This window comes from Rhipicephalus microplus, chromosome 6, assembly GCF_043290135.1.
Source record: "Rhipicephalus microplus isolate Deutch F79 chromosome 6, USDA_Rmic, whole genome shotgun sequence".
NCBI lineage: Eukaryota > Metazoa > Arthropoda > Arachnida > Ixodida > Ixodidae > Rhipicephalus > Rhipicephalus microplus.
In genome coordinates, this window is record NC_134705.1 from 162,801,438 (window position 1) to 162,818,410 (window position 16,973).

General features: G+C 45.0%; 1 protein-coding gene across 5 annotated transcripts in view; it reads left to right on the top strand.

The window, feature by feature from the left end:
* The window catches only part of LOC119167210 (uncharacterized), a 184,734-nt gene extending 168,029 nt beyond the window's left edge, over positions 1 to 16,705 (top strand). For all 5 annotated transcript variants that reach the window (XM_075866913.1, XM_075866916.1, XM_075866917.1 and 2 more), the window contains 7 exons: positions 1,529 to 1,843; positions 3,053 to 3,254; positions 8,244 to 8,386; positions 9,726 to 9,936; positions 11,157 to 11,302; positions 12,493 to 12,704; positions 14,481 to 16,705. In XM_075866913.1, the coding sequence (XP_075723028.1) occupies positions 1,529 to 1,843; positions 3,053 to 3,254; positions 8,244 to 8,386; positions 9,726 to 9,936; positions 11,157 to 11,302; positions 12,493 to 12,704; positions 14,481 to 14,531 (1,280 nt within the window). In that variant the 3' untranslated portion in view covers positions 14,532 to 16,705. The remainder of the gene's footprint in view (positions 1 to 1,528; positions 1,844 to 3,052; positions 3,255 to 8,243; positions 8,387 to 9,725; positions 9,937 to 11,156; positions 11,303 to 12,492; positions 12,705 to 14,480) is intronic.
* Positions 16,706 to 16,973: the final 268 nt, after the last annotated feature.

Sequence of the window (16,973 nt, forward strand, 5' to 3'; positions counted from 1 at the left end):
CACGTCTCTGTATAGCGCGCGAGCGGCCGGCCTTTCCGTGCGGCGCGGCACCTTGCGGCCGTTGCCGGTTGTGGCGTCGCGTGCACAGGAGCATCGCGGTCTTACAGGCATGCAGACATGCTTTGCAATGGGGCCAGAGGATGAAGGGATTTTAGCCGAAGATCCGCACTGCCGCAGGGTGCTTTCGTCACATCTGTTTCATAAAAACGCAACGTGTTTCGACTGATGAAACGCGCCTGCATCAACGATGCACTCTTTGTGGCTGTTTCGAGGCACGCGATTATATCAAGACATGATAATGCCAACAGCTGCGCAAAAAAAAAAAAAAAAATCTAGACGGCCACAAAGAGTGCGTCGTTTATGCAGGCGTGTGTAATCAGTCGAAACGCGCTTCGTCGTATATAATATGACGAAAGCGCCCTGAGCGACTGGGGATCTTCGTTTAGACAAGCACACCTTCCAACGTTGTCACCCGTGCAGAGCAGGCCTGTATGTTTGTGAGGCCTCGCATGCTCCTGTGCACGCGACCTCACAACCCGCAACGGCCGCAAGGTGTCGCACCGCAAGGCAAGGCCGGCTGCTCGTGCGCTATATACCGACATGGCCACGGATGTATAGTAACCATGTCTCGGCTTCGGATAATTCAACAAACCAGTAACTAACTACTGCGTGCCAATGAACGTTACGCTTAGCTACAATTTGATATATTATTTTTAACGAATTAGATCTACATGGCTGAAACAATAAAAACAATTTGTCCCAGTTTTACTGGATGTGAAGCTCAGCGCGGAAATTACTGTGCTCGAAAGCAGGTCAAACGTTGTTCTTGTCGCTATGTTTATTCAATTAAATATTTAAACTGCAGGGCGCTGGGTGATACAGAACCGCCACTAAAGGCAACGTTATCACATTGTCATAGTATGAGCAGAAATACAGCAAGAACACAAATGCATTGGTGTTGTTGGTTAGGAACGTCAGAGCCACCACACAATAGATAAATAAATTGTACATTAAGTAATTACTATAAACATATTATTTTACTTATTTTGTTAAAGCATTAAGATTTCCGTCTAGCATATTTTATGAAAATATACAAAAGTTTACGTGATGTTTTTCTTAAGCATTTCCTTTAAATAAGCTCAGCGTTGGTCCGGAACGGACCAATTTTCTTCATTTACTGATGTATAATGTAAAAGTACGACAAACGCATCGGAATCAGTTTACTCTTTTTTCGCTCGGTGCAACCTCCTGACGTATGCATGATAGAGCGCAGGAGAGAACGCAAAATGTTTCTAGTAGGGACTCGTTCATTGTTACACACATCTATATATATGAATTGAACAGACATTTAGGCAAGGAAAACTACATAGAATCCTAATTTTTGTATGTATTGTACTCTTCTATTTGTGACACAAATAGCAATGAATTGAAGGGGAGCGCTGTAAACTGCAAAAGATGGCGCACCAAAATAGAACAAAAGAGGTTACAAGGAACCACTGACCACTCTATTCTTCGACGCCCACACCAGGCAAGGAACTTCAGAACGTGAGCGTCGTAGCCGTGAACTCGACCACGATACGGGTCCGTTTCACCCTGGCCAACATCCTCATCGGCCTGGTGGGACACGCCGAGCTGCACTTCACCACGGATCCCTTGACGCCGCGGGAGACCTGGAGCACGCAGAAGTTTGCCAGACCGAAGAGGCTGTTCGACACGGCCAACATCGAGTACTACCTGTCAAGTTTGCGTCCGGACACCACGTATTTCTTCCAGATCCAGATCATCATCGACTCGCTTCAGTCCGGACCGGAGAGCCAGGTCTTCAAGCTCACCATGCCTCCTGGTACGTTCGCCGAGATTACGTTTGCCTACTTACAGCATAGTCTGTACCTAATAATAGATAAACTTGTGAGGCAATGCCGAGTTCCGCTTTTAAACGTAAGCTGAAGTGCCATGATTTTGAAGCGTGCAATTGCAGATTGTTAACTGCCGAGTCCGAATGTCAGCGTGAGTGTTTTAAAAACTGAGGGGGGCACATTTTACGACAAAAAAAAAAAAACTCTCGCTGACACAGCCAGGTGTCTGGACTCTAAGTGAACGCGATGACGTAATATTCGGTATATAGCGTCTACTGTTGCAGCACGGCTGGAGCATGACCTTCGCGTTAGCTTTGTAAATGGCGCGCAGCCGGAGCTAATCACGGAGGCCACACTTAAAGATAAAAGGGTTCGCTCTGCGCTTTGGCTGCTAGTCGTTTGCAAATATTGCAATCCGGCTGCGGGACATACAGCTTCTCTATAATTGAGCGTCTGGTAAATGAAGGTGCTTTCGAAGTCAGTTGAGATCAGTGAGCAGCGCGATCATTCCGTTGGAGTGCAAGGCGGCTCCGTCAGTGGTATCGAATGTAACGTAGTTATGGTTGGCTTGTTTTCAATGACTATACGCTTTCGACATTCTAGTGTGAGCGGAGTAAAGCTTTCTTTTATTTGTGTTCTGAAGCTCCTCCTCCAACAATCAAAGAAAAACTTAAAACATTGTCGACGATAATGTCACCACGAAATTTTTCGGAATTCCATAACTGCTTCAGGTTTCTTTTAAGGCCAATTTCACATCACACTCATCGCACCCAAACACAATGGCTAGCAAGTCTGTTAACAGTGGAGCTCGGCTTTTAGCCACTTGGCTCTCCAGCCACGCTAGAAGTGTAACTTGTCAAAATGGTTTGTCGGGCGAGTAGGTGATCCATGATGGTTTGAAAAACGAGCGCGATACGTGGACAGGGACAGGCGCCTGTCCGTGTCTTTCCGGTCCCTGTCTACCATGGTGCTGTCTACGTATTGCGCTCGTATTTCAGACCAGCATGCTAGTAGAACATAGCTTAGCCTTGTATAGTATTGTACTACAAGGGGTGGAAACGGAAGTGGGCTTAAGGAGGAGGGTAAAGCATAGCATATAAGGAATCAGAAGAAGAGAAGTTTATATATAGTCATTACCTGTTATGCACTACGTTACCTGTTATGCAGTACAACTCATTATCTGTTATGCATTACAGAGCCTACGACGACGACCACGGTACCTCCGCTGCTGCTGCTGGACATGATGATGGCCGTCAACAGCATCGACCCACACTCGGCCAAGGTGTCGTGGCGGCCGCTGGACAGTCGCGAGAAGAAGTACATCGACGGACTGCAAATTCGCTACAAGATGAACGGCCAGGACCACGCGCCCTGGAAGACCACGCCCATGATCCACAGGTTGGTCAACTGGTTGTGCCTGTTTTCGAATTGCTTTGGAGCAATTAGATAAGCTTTCGGAGGCTGTGGACAGACGCGACTCAAGCAGAGATCAAACGCACTGACCGGCTTTGTCGGGAAGTGGAGAAAGGAGAAAAAGGTGCCGGAGGGGCAAGGGGAGGGGGTGGTGAGATAAGAGCATTTCGCGGCCCCTACTCAAAAAGTCACTATGAAGGCGATGAGCGTTGCAAGAGATCGATATCACGATTTTTAAAACAAATGTGAATTAGGATTTCCAAATTATTAAGAAGAAAGAGAAAATGGCTTTCGTCTTCGAATCGGCTTAGCTGAATGCATAAAGGGACTTTGTTGCTTTCTTTTTTTTTCGTATTGGAAGTGCGCATTACTAGGTGCTAAGACAACCTCAGCCTGCATGCAGTGACCGGAAAGAATCCTTCATTACGAGAATATCTCGGATGGGAGGAAAATCGGTACGAGTGAAAGACTTTCAGGCATATTATGCTTCGACGCAAATCAACAACATTTAGAGCACTAGGTACTCTATGTTATGACAGAGCACCAAGCCTCCTCCGAAAATAATGGTGCCTGTGATTGGACGTGTTTACCAGCAGTAGAGTCGATTCACGAGTGATATGAAGGGAAATCCTTAAATACGTGATCAAACGCGAAAATTGGCGGTCAGCGTCAACAAGAGTGATGAATATAAGTGAGGATGTTGCTGTCGTGACGTCACTCACACAATGACGTCACATGGCACCGTCACACGACATCTTCCCTTGGTGAATGGTAAGCCGATCTCACAGGCTGGGTGAAAAATCGCTTACTATCTACGAAGTGAATAATGACGAGTGGGTTAAACTCTAGGTATCGTATCGATAAGTAACCATATACATTACCCGACCGTCGCTCCACATGATGTAAATAGGGTAACACAAAATGACATAAAGAGCCGACGATTAAGCTACGTCCCAAGGTCCATGATGTCTATGTTGGAGCCTAAACTGTAGCGTAAACTAGTTTAAGGTAGTATAAACAAGTATAAACTAGTATAGACTAGTATAAACGGTTTGTGCTTGTAGGTGTCTTACGGCGAAAACTATATGGCTAGGAGAAACGAAAAACTGCCCAGTAGCGGTGTCATAAGCGCTCTCCATTGGCTGTGTTATCAATTACGTTGTTCCCGAGCCCGTGCGCCATTGGCTGCGTTGTGAGTGACTTAGTCGCCCCGCTGCTGTGGTCTAGTGGCTAAGGTACTCGGCTACTGACCCGCAGGTCGCGGGTTCGAATCCCGGATGTGGCGGCTGCATTTCCGATGGAGGCGGAAATGTTGTAGGCCCGTGTGCTCAGATCTGGGTGCACGTTAAAGAACCCCAGGTGGTCTAAATTTCCGGAGCCCTCCACTACGGCGTCTCTCATAATCATATGGTGGTTTTGGAACGTTAAACCCCACAAATCAATCAATCATGAGTGACTTAGTCGCAGCAGTGGCGCGAGCCCGTGCGCAACTGTTCCGCCTGAAACCTCTCCGCCGAGTTGGCTCGCGATGTCAGACGCCTGCAACAGCGCGGCGCTGGGGCGTCAATGCGACGATTGCGGGAGCGCGCTGGCCGGGCCGAACGCCGCTTTCGGCGCGAGTTTCTCCGGTGGCACATTGACATCGGCTGCGACGTTTGTGACCGCCTGTGATTCGAGAACAACCCCTGCGATTAGCGCATTGTGAAACGCATTTAACCGTTCAGTACATTCCTCCATGAGCGTGATCATGCGAAACACAATGTGCGGCATGTGAAATAAACACTGGTAAAGCCAAGTGAAAGGTGTGTCTAATCTTCTTAAAGGGGCCCTCTAACGCTTGAAAACATTGTTGCTGACTGAATAACTCGTAATGAGGCTCGCCAGAACTACTGCGAGCAGAAATGATGCCGGAAGGTTGCCGCCACATGATTGGATAAATGTAACGTTAAATGAGATCGCGCCATTGCATCAAAATCATGGCTATATACTAGTTCACTATATTCATGGCACTGAGGCCCAACCCTCACGAAACCTAGCTAAAACCAAAGAGGTCACTCCCAGCGAGTTTAACGTGGCAACCCTTTCTGGTCAGTTGGGGCTGGAAGTGCGTCCTTCTGATACTAGTTTTTTTAGTAAGCATCTAATTCAAGGCAAATTTTTTTGGAGGTGGCCGTGGAGGTGGCTACATACTACTACTACTACTACTACTACTACTACTACTACTACTACTACTACTACTACTACTACTACTACTACTACTACTACTACTACTACATACAGTGAGTAGGCGCGAACCACGGCTTAGGGAGCTTCGCTCACCAAAATTCGCAACGGTCCTTATGCATTCGCCTTAGTCTACTTGATTGATGGTTGATATGTGGGGTTTAACGTCCCAAAACCACCATATGATTATGAGAGACGCCGTAGTGGAGGCCTCCGGAAATTTCGATTACATGGGGTTCTTTAACGTGCACCCATACCTGAGCATACGGGCCTACAACGTTTCCGCCTCCACCAGGAATGCAGTCACCGCAGCCTGGATAGGGTAGCCTGGATTCGCTCCCGCGACGTGCGAGTCAGCAGACGAGTACCTTAGCCACTAGACCACCGCGGCGGGGCGCCTTAGTCGACTTGATGGCGAAAAACAATTTCGAAGGCTTTCTGCAGCTAACAGGATTTTACGTTGCCTCCGGGATCAGAGGCATTGTAAACTTTCTTCACACATTGTTGGTTTCCATGGCCTCCGCGATTGGACCACCTTTGACCAACCAATTCTGTGTGATGACGTCACCGAGCGTTGTGTGACTTCACAAAATTTGCAGATTTGTGACGTCATGTAGTGACGTCGTCCCGGGATGATTACATATATTTCTCATCACTCGTGTTGACTGGACCGACGTGGAACGCCAGCCAATTTTCGCGTTTTGTGAGGCGCGTAAGGCTTTCGCCATAATATGGAGGCACCGAAAGCCATTCATAAGATAGCCTATAGACCTTTTCGTGGATGGTTCTCTATGGTTCTCCATAATCCTCTCTGGGCAGCGCTAAATAGGTGGGACACCCGGACCCCTTGCAAAGGCAAATCTGAGGTTGTGACGACAGCCTTGGTATTCCCGCGCGCAGTCGAGTACGGTTTCACTTTTTCTTCTCCTGTGGCGCGTGTTGGAAACCATCCCGCTGACCGACTTTCTTCGACAGTGCAGTTAACATATCTCATTCTCGAAATTTCATTAGCATACAACGCAAGCGTCCTGAATGGCATTTCCCGCCAGTATAGAGTGGCGCGCATTGTCAGCGCCGTCCTTCCCGATAAACCTCAAGCGGAGCGAGAAATCGATAACGCACCCTCGAACTGTCCGACTGTCCGGCAAACTGAGTAAACGTTCGTCGGACTTATTGCGTCTCGATGGCCCCACACCTCCAGGGTATCGCTTTTTCGGCCGATGAGCTGTTGACCTCCGCTATCTCATTTACAGCCCGATTGCGCCCGGTCTGCTCTTCTCTCTCATATTCAGTGACCTAGAGGAGTCGACACAACTGCCGTATGCATTCGAGTGTAATCCGCAGTTTCGCCCTCTGTTGGCGAGAAAACGTAGGGAGCTGTGTTGGTCGCGGGTTCGATTCTTGGTAGCACCATCTCTCTTTTTTTTCTTTGGTTATGATCAGATAGAACCGATTGTAAAGGCGAATGTGCAACGTTAGAGTGCTCGGAAAGTCAGCATTGTAGACGCTATTTTGGAGTCAGTGGCAACGACATGTGTAATGATATTTTCGATGATGATAGTACGTAACTACATGTTTAACGATATCACTGTTTAACAACATATTTAGTGGTCATGGCGTTTCTCCAGCGAGTTGGCTTGTTTAATCAGGTAAATAACTAGAGAAAACACTTCGTCGTTGAAGGGCTACATTTCATTAAAGTTTTGTTGGTGCCACCACCTGAGCTTGCAGGTCGCGTGATCTTCCTGGCGAATTACACGTACTCGCGTACTTGGAGCTTTGCTGTCCGGTGGTTTTCGGGTCGTACGATAGGCTTAATTTTTCTTCGTAGTCCAGCACTATAACGTGTGCGCTGTCAACAAATCAATCAGTCAATCAATCAATCAATCAGCCAATTGGTCGGTTGGTCGGTCGGTTATAAAGGGGTGAAGTATCATAAAGGTAGAACTACGCAATTGTACGCTCTATCGATCAAGTCCTGTCTGCAGTTTCGTCTATCTGTACGGTCTGATCGAATAGCTGACGCAGGGTGAGAGCACATTCCAAGCCATCTAAAATCTGCAGCATTTTATTTACATTGATGCTAGCTTGATCTCCCTACTTCCTTCGTTGTCCGCCGCGTCGGTGTAGCGGTTACGGCACCCGGTTGCCGACTTGAAAGTTTCGGATTCGATTTTGGCCGTGAAGGTCGCATTTAGATGAAGCCGGAAAGCTAGAGGTCCGTGTACTGCGCAATCTCAGTGCATGTTGAAGAGCACCTTATGGTTGAAACTGCCGGTGCCCTTGATTACGACGTTCCTCATAATCATATTGTGGTTAAGGGACGCGATACCCTACATACTATCTGCTTTCTGCGTGCGTCAAAAAAAAAAAAAAACGGGATGCTTTCCGAAGTTTTGATCTAGCGAGACGTGCGATTTTGGTGGCTGGCAGAATGACTGCTGCTCGCGTATAAATTTTTGTGGAGTTTTTTTTCATATTGAAAAACTGGTACGTTCAACCACATTTGAAGCTTTTTGCTTTCATCAAAATCAGTCTGCGTCGAAAGTTTTGTGTAAGATCGAAAACACGTCACCTAGAATTGAAAGCAGAAAGCATAGATCAAATATGCATATAGATTCAGTCTACTTTAAGTTGGAAGCTATTTTGAAGGGTTCGGCAGAACACTGAGTTTCTGAAAGGCCAGGGGCCGTTGTTTGTTCTTGACCGAAGTGTACGCGAACAAACACGGTATACTCATTCCTCCCACAGGGACAGGACGTCGTACCTCCTGCAAGACTTGGAGCCCAGTGCGTCGTACCTAATCGATATGCAGTTCGCCGTGCCCGAGGGCCTGCCAACGCGCATCGAGTCGGCGCAGCACGTCGAAATGAGGACTGCCCCCATGCCGAAAGGTGAGAACTTCTTCACTCCTTGCTGCACTTGCCTGACTTAGTGCAAGAACAGCGTTTTTTTTTTTCAACCTTGGGCTGCGAATATCATTACAAGGAGCTGGAATGGGTGTGCGTGCCCACGGAAGCCAAGACGGTTCATGTAACACTTTATAGATGTGACCTTCTCATGTGAACATTGTCCAATATAGAAAGGAGGAAGAAAAGAAACAGAAATTTAGAAGGCAAGGATGTTAAGAAGAAGCGTGTGCGGTTGGCTACTTAATAAAGCGAAGATGTGGGCTAGTTAGTTTTGCATTATGAAGTACGACCAGCACGATAGTGACACGAGGACACAAAAGAGGAGGCACAGGCAAGCGCTCACTGGCAACTACATGTTTATTTAACAGCAGAGAAAAATATCTTCGTAAAAACATGGAAAAAGTATAAAGCATGACAAGATTTCTTTCTAGGGATGATTACATGGCTACCCTACGCGGCGGCAAGAGGGAATAGAAAGATGAGAAATAGCGGAGAAGAGAGAGGAAGGAAAAAATATTAACAACGAACGCGCTGATGCTTACGTGTGGGTCGCACTGCAATTGTCCAACGCCTGCACAATACATGTTGTTAATTGCATTATATAAATACGTTACACTAGACCCACAATAATCGTGCTTTCAGCGTTGTTAGGGAGGGCGATAGTCTGTTTCAACTGAACAATCGTGAACTTACAGTGCAACACCAGAAAAAATACAGGACAGGGAAGGAGCAAAATAGAATGAAAAGACGGCGCTGACTCACAACTGTTGTTTATTAGGAAAAACGGGGTGAGAAGTATCTAGTTTTTTTTTTTCAATAAACAACAGTTGTGAGTCAGCGCCGTCTTTTCATTCTATATTGCTCCTTCCCTGTCCTGTATTTTTTCTGGTGTTGCGCTGTAAGTAAGTTCACGATGGATCCTAACCAACTGGCTCAACTTACCTAAGTCTTACTACAATATATTTCAACTCAACAATTCTTGGTACCACTAATTGAACGAAATTTTGTGACGTAAGTATGACGTTAGTGCCACGCTTACAGTTCCTGCTAAACTTAATGAATCTCTGTTACTCTTACTAATTTTCCTGGAAGTTCGTTCTTCTCGGCAGCACTGAAAAGCAGCGTCAAAAATAAACAACTGCAAAAAAAAAACAGCGGCAAAAAATATAACCCAGTAATTCACAATGGTCTGTAAAAGCGAGTTGTTCGTTCGAGAACGAGAAGGAAATGGTGGCGGTTTTATGCCCGGCACTTCATCGAGATTGTTGCAAATGCTTCTGGCGCACTATAACTGAACTGCACATTACTTCATTTGACGCAGACGAGTACCAGTTCGAGCTGATCGTGAACGTCAAGAGGACCGAGCAGTACTCTGCCTCGCTGGTGCTCGACGGCATACCGGATCCCATCACGAAGTACGTGCACGTATTCAACGTCATGTACAAGAGCGAGGCGGCCGCTGAGCACATGCAGCGTTTCATGATCCTCAAGGAGCCCAAAATCCTGCTTGAAGACCTGAAGCCCGGAACCAGGTAGGAGCCCGCTGCGATGCAATATAAATGAACAAACTATATTACTCATCCACCGTTTTATTGATTCACCCAAATGTCACCCTTGTTAAGGACTGCCCCGCCGTGGTGATCTCGTGGCTAAGGTAACCGGCAGCTGACCCGCAGGTCGCGGGATCGAATCCCGGCGTTGGCTGCTGCATTTATGACGGAGGCGAAAATGCTGTGGGCTCGTGTGCTCAGATTTGGGCGCACGTTAAAGAATCCTAGGTGGTCGAAATTTTCGGAGCCCTCCACTATACGGCGTCTCTGATAATCATATGGTGGTTTTGGGCCGTTAAACCCCACGTAACCATCTATCTTGTTGAAGACTGCTTTTTTTCTCTCCAACATTGTGCAACGTTTTCGAGCCAACTCGCCCGTGATAACGCCTTCACTGATGATGGCTAATTAACTCGTCACAACTAAGTCGGCACTACCGGGTAATAATTTTTGACGAAGAAATTTAAAATAGAATGTCTTTCTGAGAATGCGTTCGAAGGGATCCTTTGAAAGTGGTACTCTCTGGTATTACATAAAACATTTGAACAGAAAAGCGCGACAAAATAATTATTGCTTCAAAACATTTCAAACTTTTTCTGGTGGTTTCAAGGGTGGTGTGTAGTGCCCCCCTAGAATGTGGGGCAATAAAAATAAAGATTTCTAATGTCATATCGAAACAGTCCACACCTAACAACAGGCAATTATAAGAGATTAAAAAATATTTTTATTTATTTTTATTGCATTTTGACATCTCTATCCTGAACAATGTAAGGAAATGTTATTATTTATAAATATAAATATTATAAGGCATTCTGCATTAGAGTCGGCTATCCCAACATCATGGTAGTAACATATAAAATACACACAAAAATGAAGTATTTATTGACATCAATAAATTCAGTTTTCTTAACCCACTACTATGATGTATATAAAACTTAATTGGCTGATTGGTTAACGAAGGCTGCGTAGAAGGAGGAGGATTTCTATGGTGAAAAATTCTTCTTACGATGGCCAAGTCACGTGTCTCGAATGCACAGAAAAAAAATACAATTAACGTGAAATTTCGGAAGAGAAAGAGGGTCATAATCGAGGACGTGTTAGTACAAACTGCAAAGCATAGAGAGGGCTGTAGAAATGCTGATGTCACTAGCCATTCCCCCAATTGAAAGAGAATGCTCCTAACCTTCATTCAATGCCTCCAGGTACAAGGTGTGGCTGGATGCCTACCTGACCAACGGCAAGACTACGACGTCCAATATCCTCGACTTCCACACCAAGCCGGGTCCACCGCCGACCACGACCACCACGACCACTACGAGCACGACGACCGAGTCAAACGAGATCGAAGGTGAGACCACTCGCGCAGTAACGTACAATAGAATGAACATAGAATAACACTTAGAAGAACACATAACACAGAAAAACACTTATTTACATGCTATGAAAAAAAGGGGGATTGTATGAGACTCCTTTCGGGTAGTCTTGACTCGCAATGCGACTCTCTTAAAATTGACCCACGAGAGAGTTAACCTGCCCTTTATCAAGGCATATACGTTGCAAGTCAGGACTCCCTATAAGGAGTCACACATACTCTTTTGTGACTCACGAATCTCCGACCGGAGTACAGCGATCTCCGAATAGAAATCGCGTGTTTTGCTATAGATAAAGTCGTATACGCTGCAATTCAAGGCCGGCAAAAAAAAAAAAAAAGAGTCCTGACAGTGTATGTTCTATGTGTCCGGCTGCGTTTTCATAGACGAGTGATGCATCTCTGACATTTTCACTTGCCCAAGTATTTTAATCGGGAGGTAACACAGGTGCGGAAAACACTGCGCCAGACGGATAACATCAAACCATTCTTTCGAAGTGACGGGATAGCAGACGCACGAACGTAAGGAAAGTTGCTTTCTGTCTAGCAGTGTGGCAGCTTGGGCTAGTTGGTATGGCATGACGATAGTTATAGCGCGAGAACAAAACGACGACACAGAGACAAGAAGGACACGCCTTGCACATGCCCCGGTGGTTCATATTGTTGTGGAAATAAAAGTGTTTCTCCTTCTACGTATTCTTCTTAGCAATTTTGTTATTATTATTATTATTATTATTATTATTATTATTGTTATTATTATTGTTGTTGTTGTTAAAGGGCCCTGAAATGTTTATTATGCTTGATTGATTGATTGATTGATTGATTTGTGGGGTTTAACGTCCCAAAACCACTATATGATTATGAGAGACGCCGTAGTGGAGGGCTCCGGAAATTTTGACCACCTGGGGTTCTTTAACGTGCGCCCAAATCTGAGCACACGGGCCTACAACATTTCCGCCTCCATCGGAAATGCAGCCGCCGCAGCCGGGAATCGAACCCGCGACCTGCGGGTCAGCAGCCGAGTACAATGTTTATTATGCTGACTCAATGAGTAGATGTTCCCTCGAGGTAGTCCTAACTTCACTCCCAATATCGTTCTCGCGTTTCAGCCATGTTGTAGAATGTATGGTGACGCAATGTGCCTTGTCTTCTTTTTTGTACACCGACAGACAGCAAAGCCGTGGCCCTGCACAGTGTACGCCAGGACAACAGCACGGCCGAGGCGTACTACATTGCACTCATCGTGGTTGCCATAGTGGCCGCCGTAGCTGGACTCGCGTTCGCCGTGGTGCTTGTGCTTCTGCTTCGGAGGCAGTCGACGGCCAAGGCGCCCATTACCAGGAACCCGTCTGAGTCTGCGTACGACAACCCCACTTACAAGGTGAGCAGGAAGTGTCGTGATGCACTTGATATATCACTAGTTCTTATGTAATGATGCGAGTACACATGAACAGTGGAGATGTTTGAGCTGAGCGTCAGTTCGGTCGTCGCGGACAAAGAAACATCGCGCAGCAATGACATCACTTCGCGTTGCCTAGCGAACCCTTCCGCATATGGGCGCAATGACTTGGCACTTACTTCGTTGTCTCTCTATATATACATTGTGTGGCACAGGGGCAAGGCCGGCTATTTGTCTCAGAAAAAGTGGGTGAAGTGGGGCAATGTAAAAAAAGCGTGAGGCTTTGTTCTTTCTGGCGAGTAACTTATTTCATTACCGCCGAAACATCTAGGTTGAGCCCCAACTACACCCTGCTATAGGGAAATCAAAGATGGGAGACGAACAAGAGAAGCTATGGCAACAATGGTAGAATGAAAGCAGGACCATAAAAGATTTAAAATATGTCGGCTAATAACTGCATGTTGCTTGTATCTTTGAGTTTGTGAACACTTTTATTGGACACTCTCGGCTGGATTTTGCCGTCGCCGTCATCTAGCGTGTATGTATACTTATCTATATATATGAAAACGCAAGAAAGAAAAATAATACAGAAAAAGACTACGGCGCGTGCAATCGAATGTCTGACCTCTGAAATGTGAGTGCAAGGCGTTAGCCACTGAGCCACAAAGGAGCACCTCCTTCAACGTTTAAACGGCAACCTATTTACATCTACCATTTACCGCTAGCGTTAGCCATCTCGGGGCGAATTAACTATCGTGTTTTCAGCCTTACCAGTGAGATGGCGCAATGAGCGCGCGTTGCTTAGGGAGCCTACATGACCGCTTTCTAGCGTTGCCAGATCGTCACGACGCTACCACGCGCGTTCTCATCCTCCACGTGTACTTTGCCCCGCGGAGAGAGGGCGCTCACGCGTGCACTCGCTTATCTCGCAGGGGGGACAATCGTATGCCTTTGGCTTTCACCGGAACGATTCTGTTGCATTTACACGGGCGCACAAAAGTTACTTCACTCGTTTCACAGTCTCCGTTTGCGAAAAGGGCGCGCTTTTCAGACACAGCGAAGTAACAACTGAGACGCTTATTCGCGTTCATCTGTACCGGTGAGTGCGTTTTGTGCGTTATTTGCACGTGAGAAACGCGGCGCAGGTTTCTGTCTGCTTGCCATTCTGCGCGTCACCTTCCAGTTTCTTGCTATCGCGTTCATTGCGTTGCCTTTGCGGCAAAGCTGTCAGTATTTTCTTTTGTACAAGCGCAACAGTTGTAGTTAAGGTGCGGCACTTGGGAGACAAATGACAAGTGACTTAAGATTGTTTTGACAAGTTGTGGCTGTAAGAAATTCTGGGCAGTCTTCTATGTTATGTGTGAATCGTTCATTTGTGTGAGTAGTTGTGTTTTGTTAACTTTTACGTTTAGCGGACCCTTTGTTTTTTTATAGAACTGAGACTAGAGGCTTGAGTGTTCGTCCATGAATGTATGTTTGAAAGTTCGTACAAGTTCACTACTTAGCGGGGCCAACTATTTTGCAAGAGGAGAAGAGTAGACGGCACCAAACGTTGCAAACAACTTTTTCTGACATGCATTTATTAAAATAATTTGCAAAAATGATAATGTTGGCTGCGTGAATATTGAACAAAGTAGAGAAGTTTTAGAGTCTATTAGTCCGACTTGTTAACTATAACACTTTAAACGTTAGATACTGCAATGTTGAACACAGAATGACATCGGGATGAATGTTTGGATTCTCGTTCTTCTCTTGCAGACTTATGACGGAGAGAAGCCGGAGGAAAAGAACGGAAACGTCCAAGCATGACTGCGCAACTAGAAACATAGTCTTTTACGCTGAGCGTTACTGTAATATAGCACTAGTACATATATAAATATTTACTATAATGTTCATAATTCCTTTCTCCTCCATGACACATGATTGTACATACGATGACAGCGAGAACGACGTCATGAGTATCCTCGCTTTCTACCATAAATGAAACGCTGGGCTAACAAAAAATGGCTCTCTAATGATACTGCTACTGCTATTTTCTTATGTGTAGTTAGGACAATGAGACGTATTTTTAGCTGTTGTTTTGACAACAGTGCGCGAAGCACACATGCATAAACTGAAAACAGCAAACTTGGCATGTTTTATGAAAGTGACACCTGGTAGTGACATGCGTAATGAAGGTGAGAAGGGTCGTGTTGTGTGTCGTGCAACTGACATACTCGTATGTCACGAGATTTGTGGTGGAATTGACTTGTCATGATGCGTGTGATGAAAGGGCACTTGACACAATATGCGTAATATAAATGGCGTGTCATGAAGTGTAAAATCTAACCTCATCTGACACTAAATATGGTCAGAGCAGTTTTTGACAATGTGCATTTTTTTTTACACTGCGACGTTGCACCAATGGAGTTATTGTCAACGGGGCTTTGTTGAGAATTCTAATGAGAGGTTCGGGCTTTTAAGAGTGACGAACCAGTTTTTGTTTAGTCATAGGTGTGAATTGATCATATTTTGTCACACTCTGAGACAGCTTTGGAATATTTACCTTTGAATCAAGACCTGTGCCTTCTTATCTACCAGTGTGTACGAAATGTGCGTGCCGAAGCACTAAACCTGATTGTTGTTTACTGAAAACAGCAACCATCACTAAAAAGCTATTGTTTATGATTCACAAAATTTAGTACCAATATTTCATTACCGCATTCCTCTTGATGTGACCAGTGGTGTCAATGTCATGCTACTCGAAGAGGCTTGCATTTGGCACTGACCCCATTGCTGCAAGCTAGCCTTTCACAGAAAACAATGCCTGCAATGACGAAATGACATCTGTTGTGTTTTGATTGGTGAAGACTGGCATGCTGTACACCATACTTGCTACAATTTTCACGCTCTTCTATGAGCTAAGATAATTCCTCAATGACCAATGAACGGTTCTGCTTTCGACGTGATTTCTCAGTTTTGTAAGAACGGCAATATTTGCCAACTTTTCTAGATACTTTTGTACATAAAGACCTCCCATCTAAAGTTTTTTTCTGTACTAAATTAGGATGTTAAGCCTGTGTTCTTACATGCCGAGCAAGTGAAAATATTATTCTTGTATTGAACCTAAACATACTCTTTTTGCAGCCATCGCCTTTTCACAAAATTCACTCGAGTGGGCATGTGTGATCTTATAGGACGCTGTAGTTTAGTTTGGCGTACACATAGAATAAGCCCTTCCCAAATCGTGTGTTCTCCATTTATTATCCCGCATGGAGCATTCTCTAGACCTACATATCAGACACCGGTGACATACCTACACTGCCAAATTCAAACGACTTTACAGGAAGCATTGGCCGACTTCTTCCATTAGTGTGACCTTATTGAGAAGATATGTTTATTTCATCAGATGCCCAATGTTGCACTTCAATGGGAGAAAAGCTTCTATCTTCTTGTTAGTTGCCATTTTCTTTCTCTATCTTTTGTGTAAATCTAACACCGCCTAAATGAAACGAGTGTTGAAATATAGGATGACGTCTCCTTTGTTTCTTCACGACTACCAGTTTAGTTTTATTTTGAGTACAAGCCAAGCTTTGGCTCTCGTTGAATTGCCATACGGAATGTGTGTAGGACTATGTTGTGTACGTGTGCTGTGACCTTTGACATTCTGAGTGTTGAATGACTGCTTTTCACTTAGTTTATCACATTTCTTACCTTTACCTATAGAGAATGTTCCATTATTACTCTGTTTTTTTTGTTTGTTTTAGTTTTGTTAAGTGGCCAGTCATCGACTCGACCAGTTGTGCATATGTGGAAATCTGTTCTTTTCAGCCTCAAGGATGAATCAAGTGTGAGTGTTTGTGAGTTGTGACTGTACATATGATAAATGTTATCAAAGTTATCAAAGAGTAAAGAAGAGTACATGCCATCACGTGTATTTTTCTTGAGAAAGAGAAGAAATGTACATGTGTAGGATGTGTACAATAAATATATTCTGTGAAGAAGTTTCTCTGTTCATTTAGCCATGTTTCAATCCAGTCATTGGGCTCTTTGAACTACTCTTGCGAATTGTATTGCCAGTAGCTGCTGTATTGGTCCGCCTTGACAACAGACTAATAGACGCAGAGCAACCAGTGCCTGAATGCCTACACAAACTGTTCTCTGATAGAAAATGATCTATCTATCTCTATCTATCTATCTATCTATCTATCTATCTATCTATCTATCTATCTATCTATCTATCTATCTATCTATCTATCTATCTATCTATCT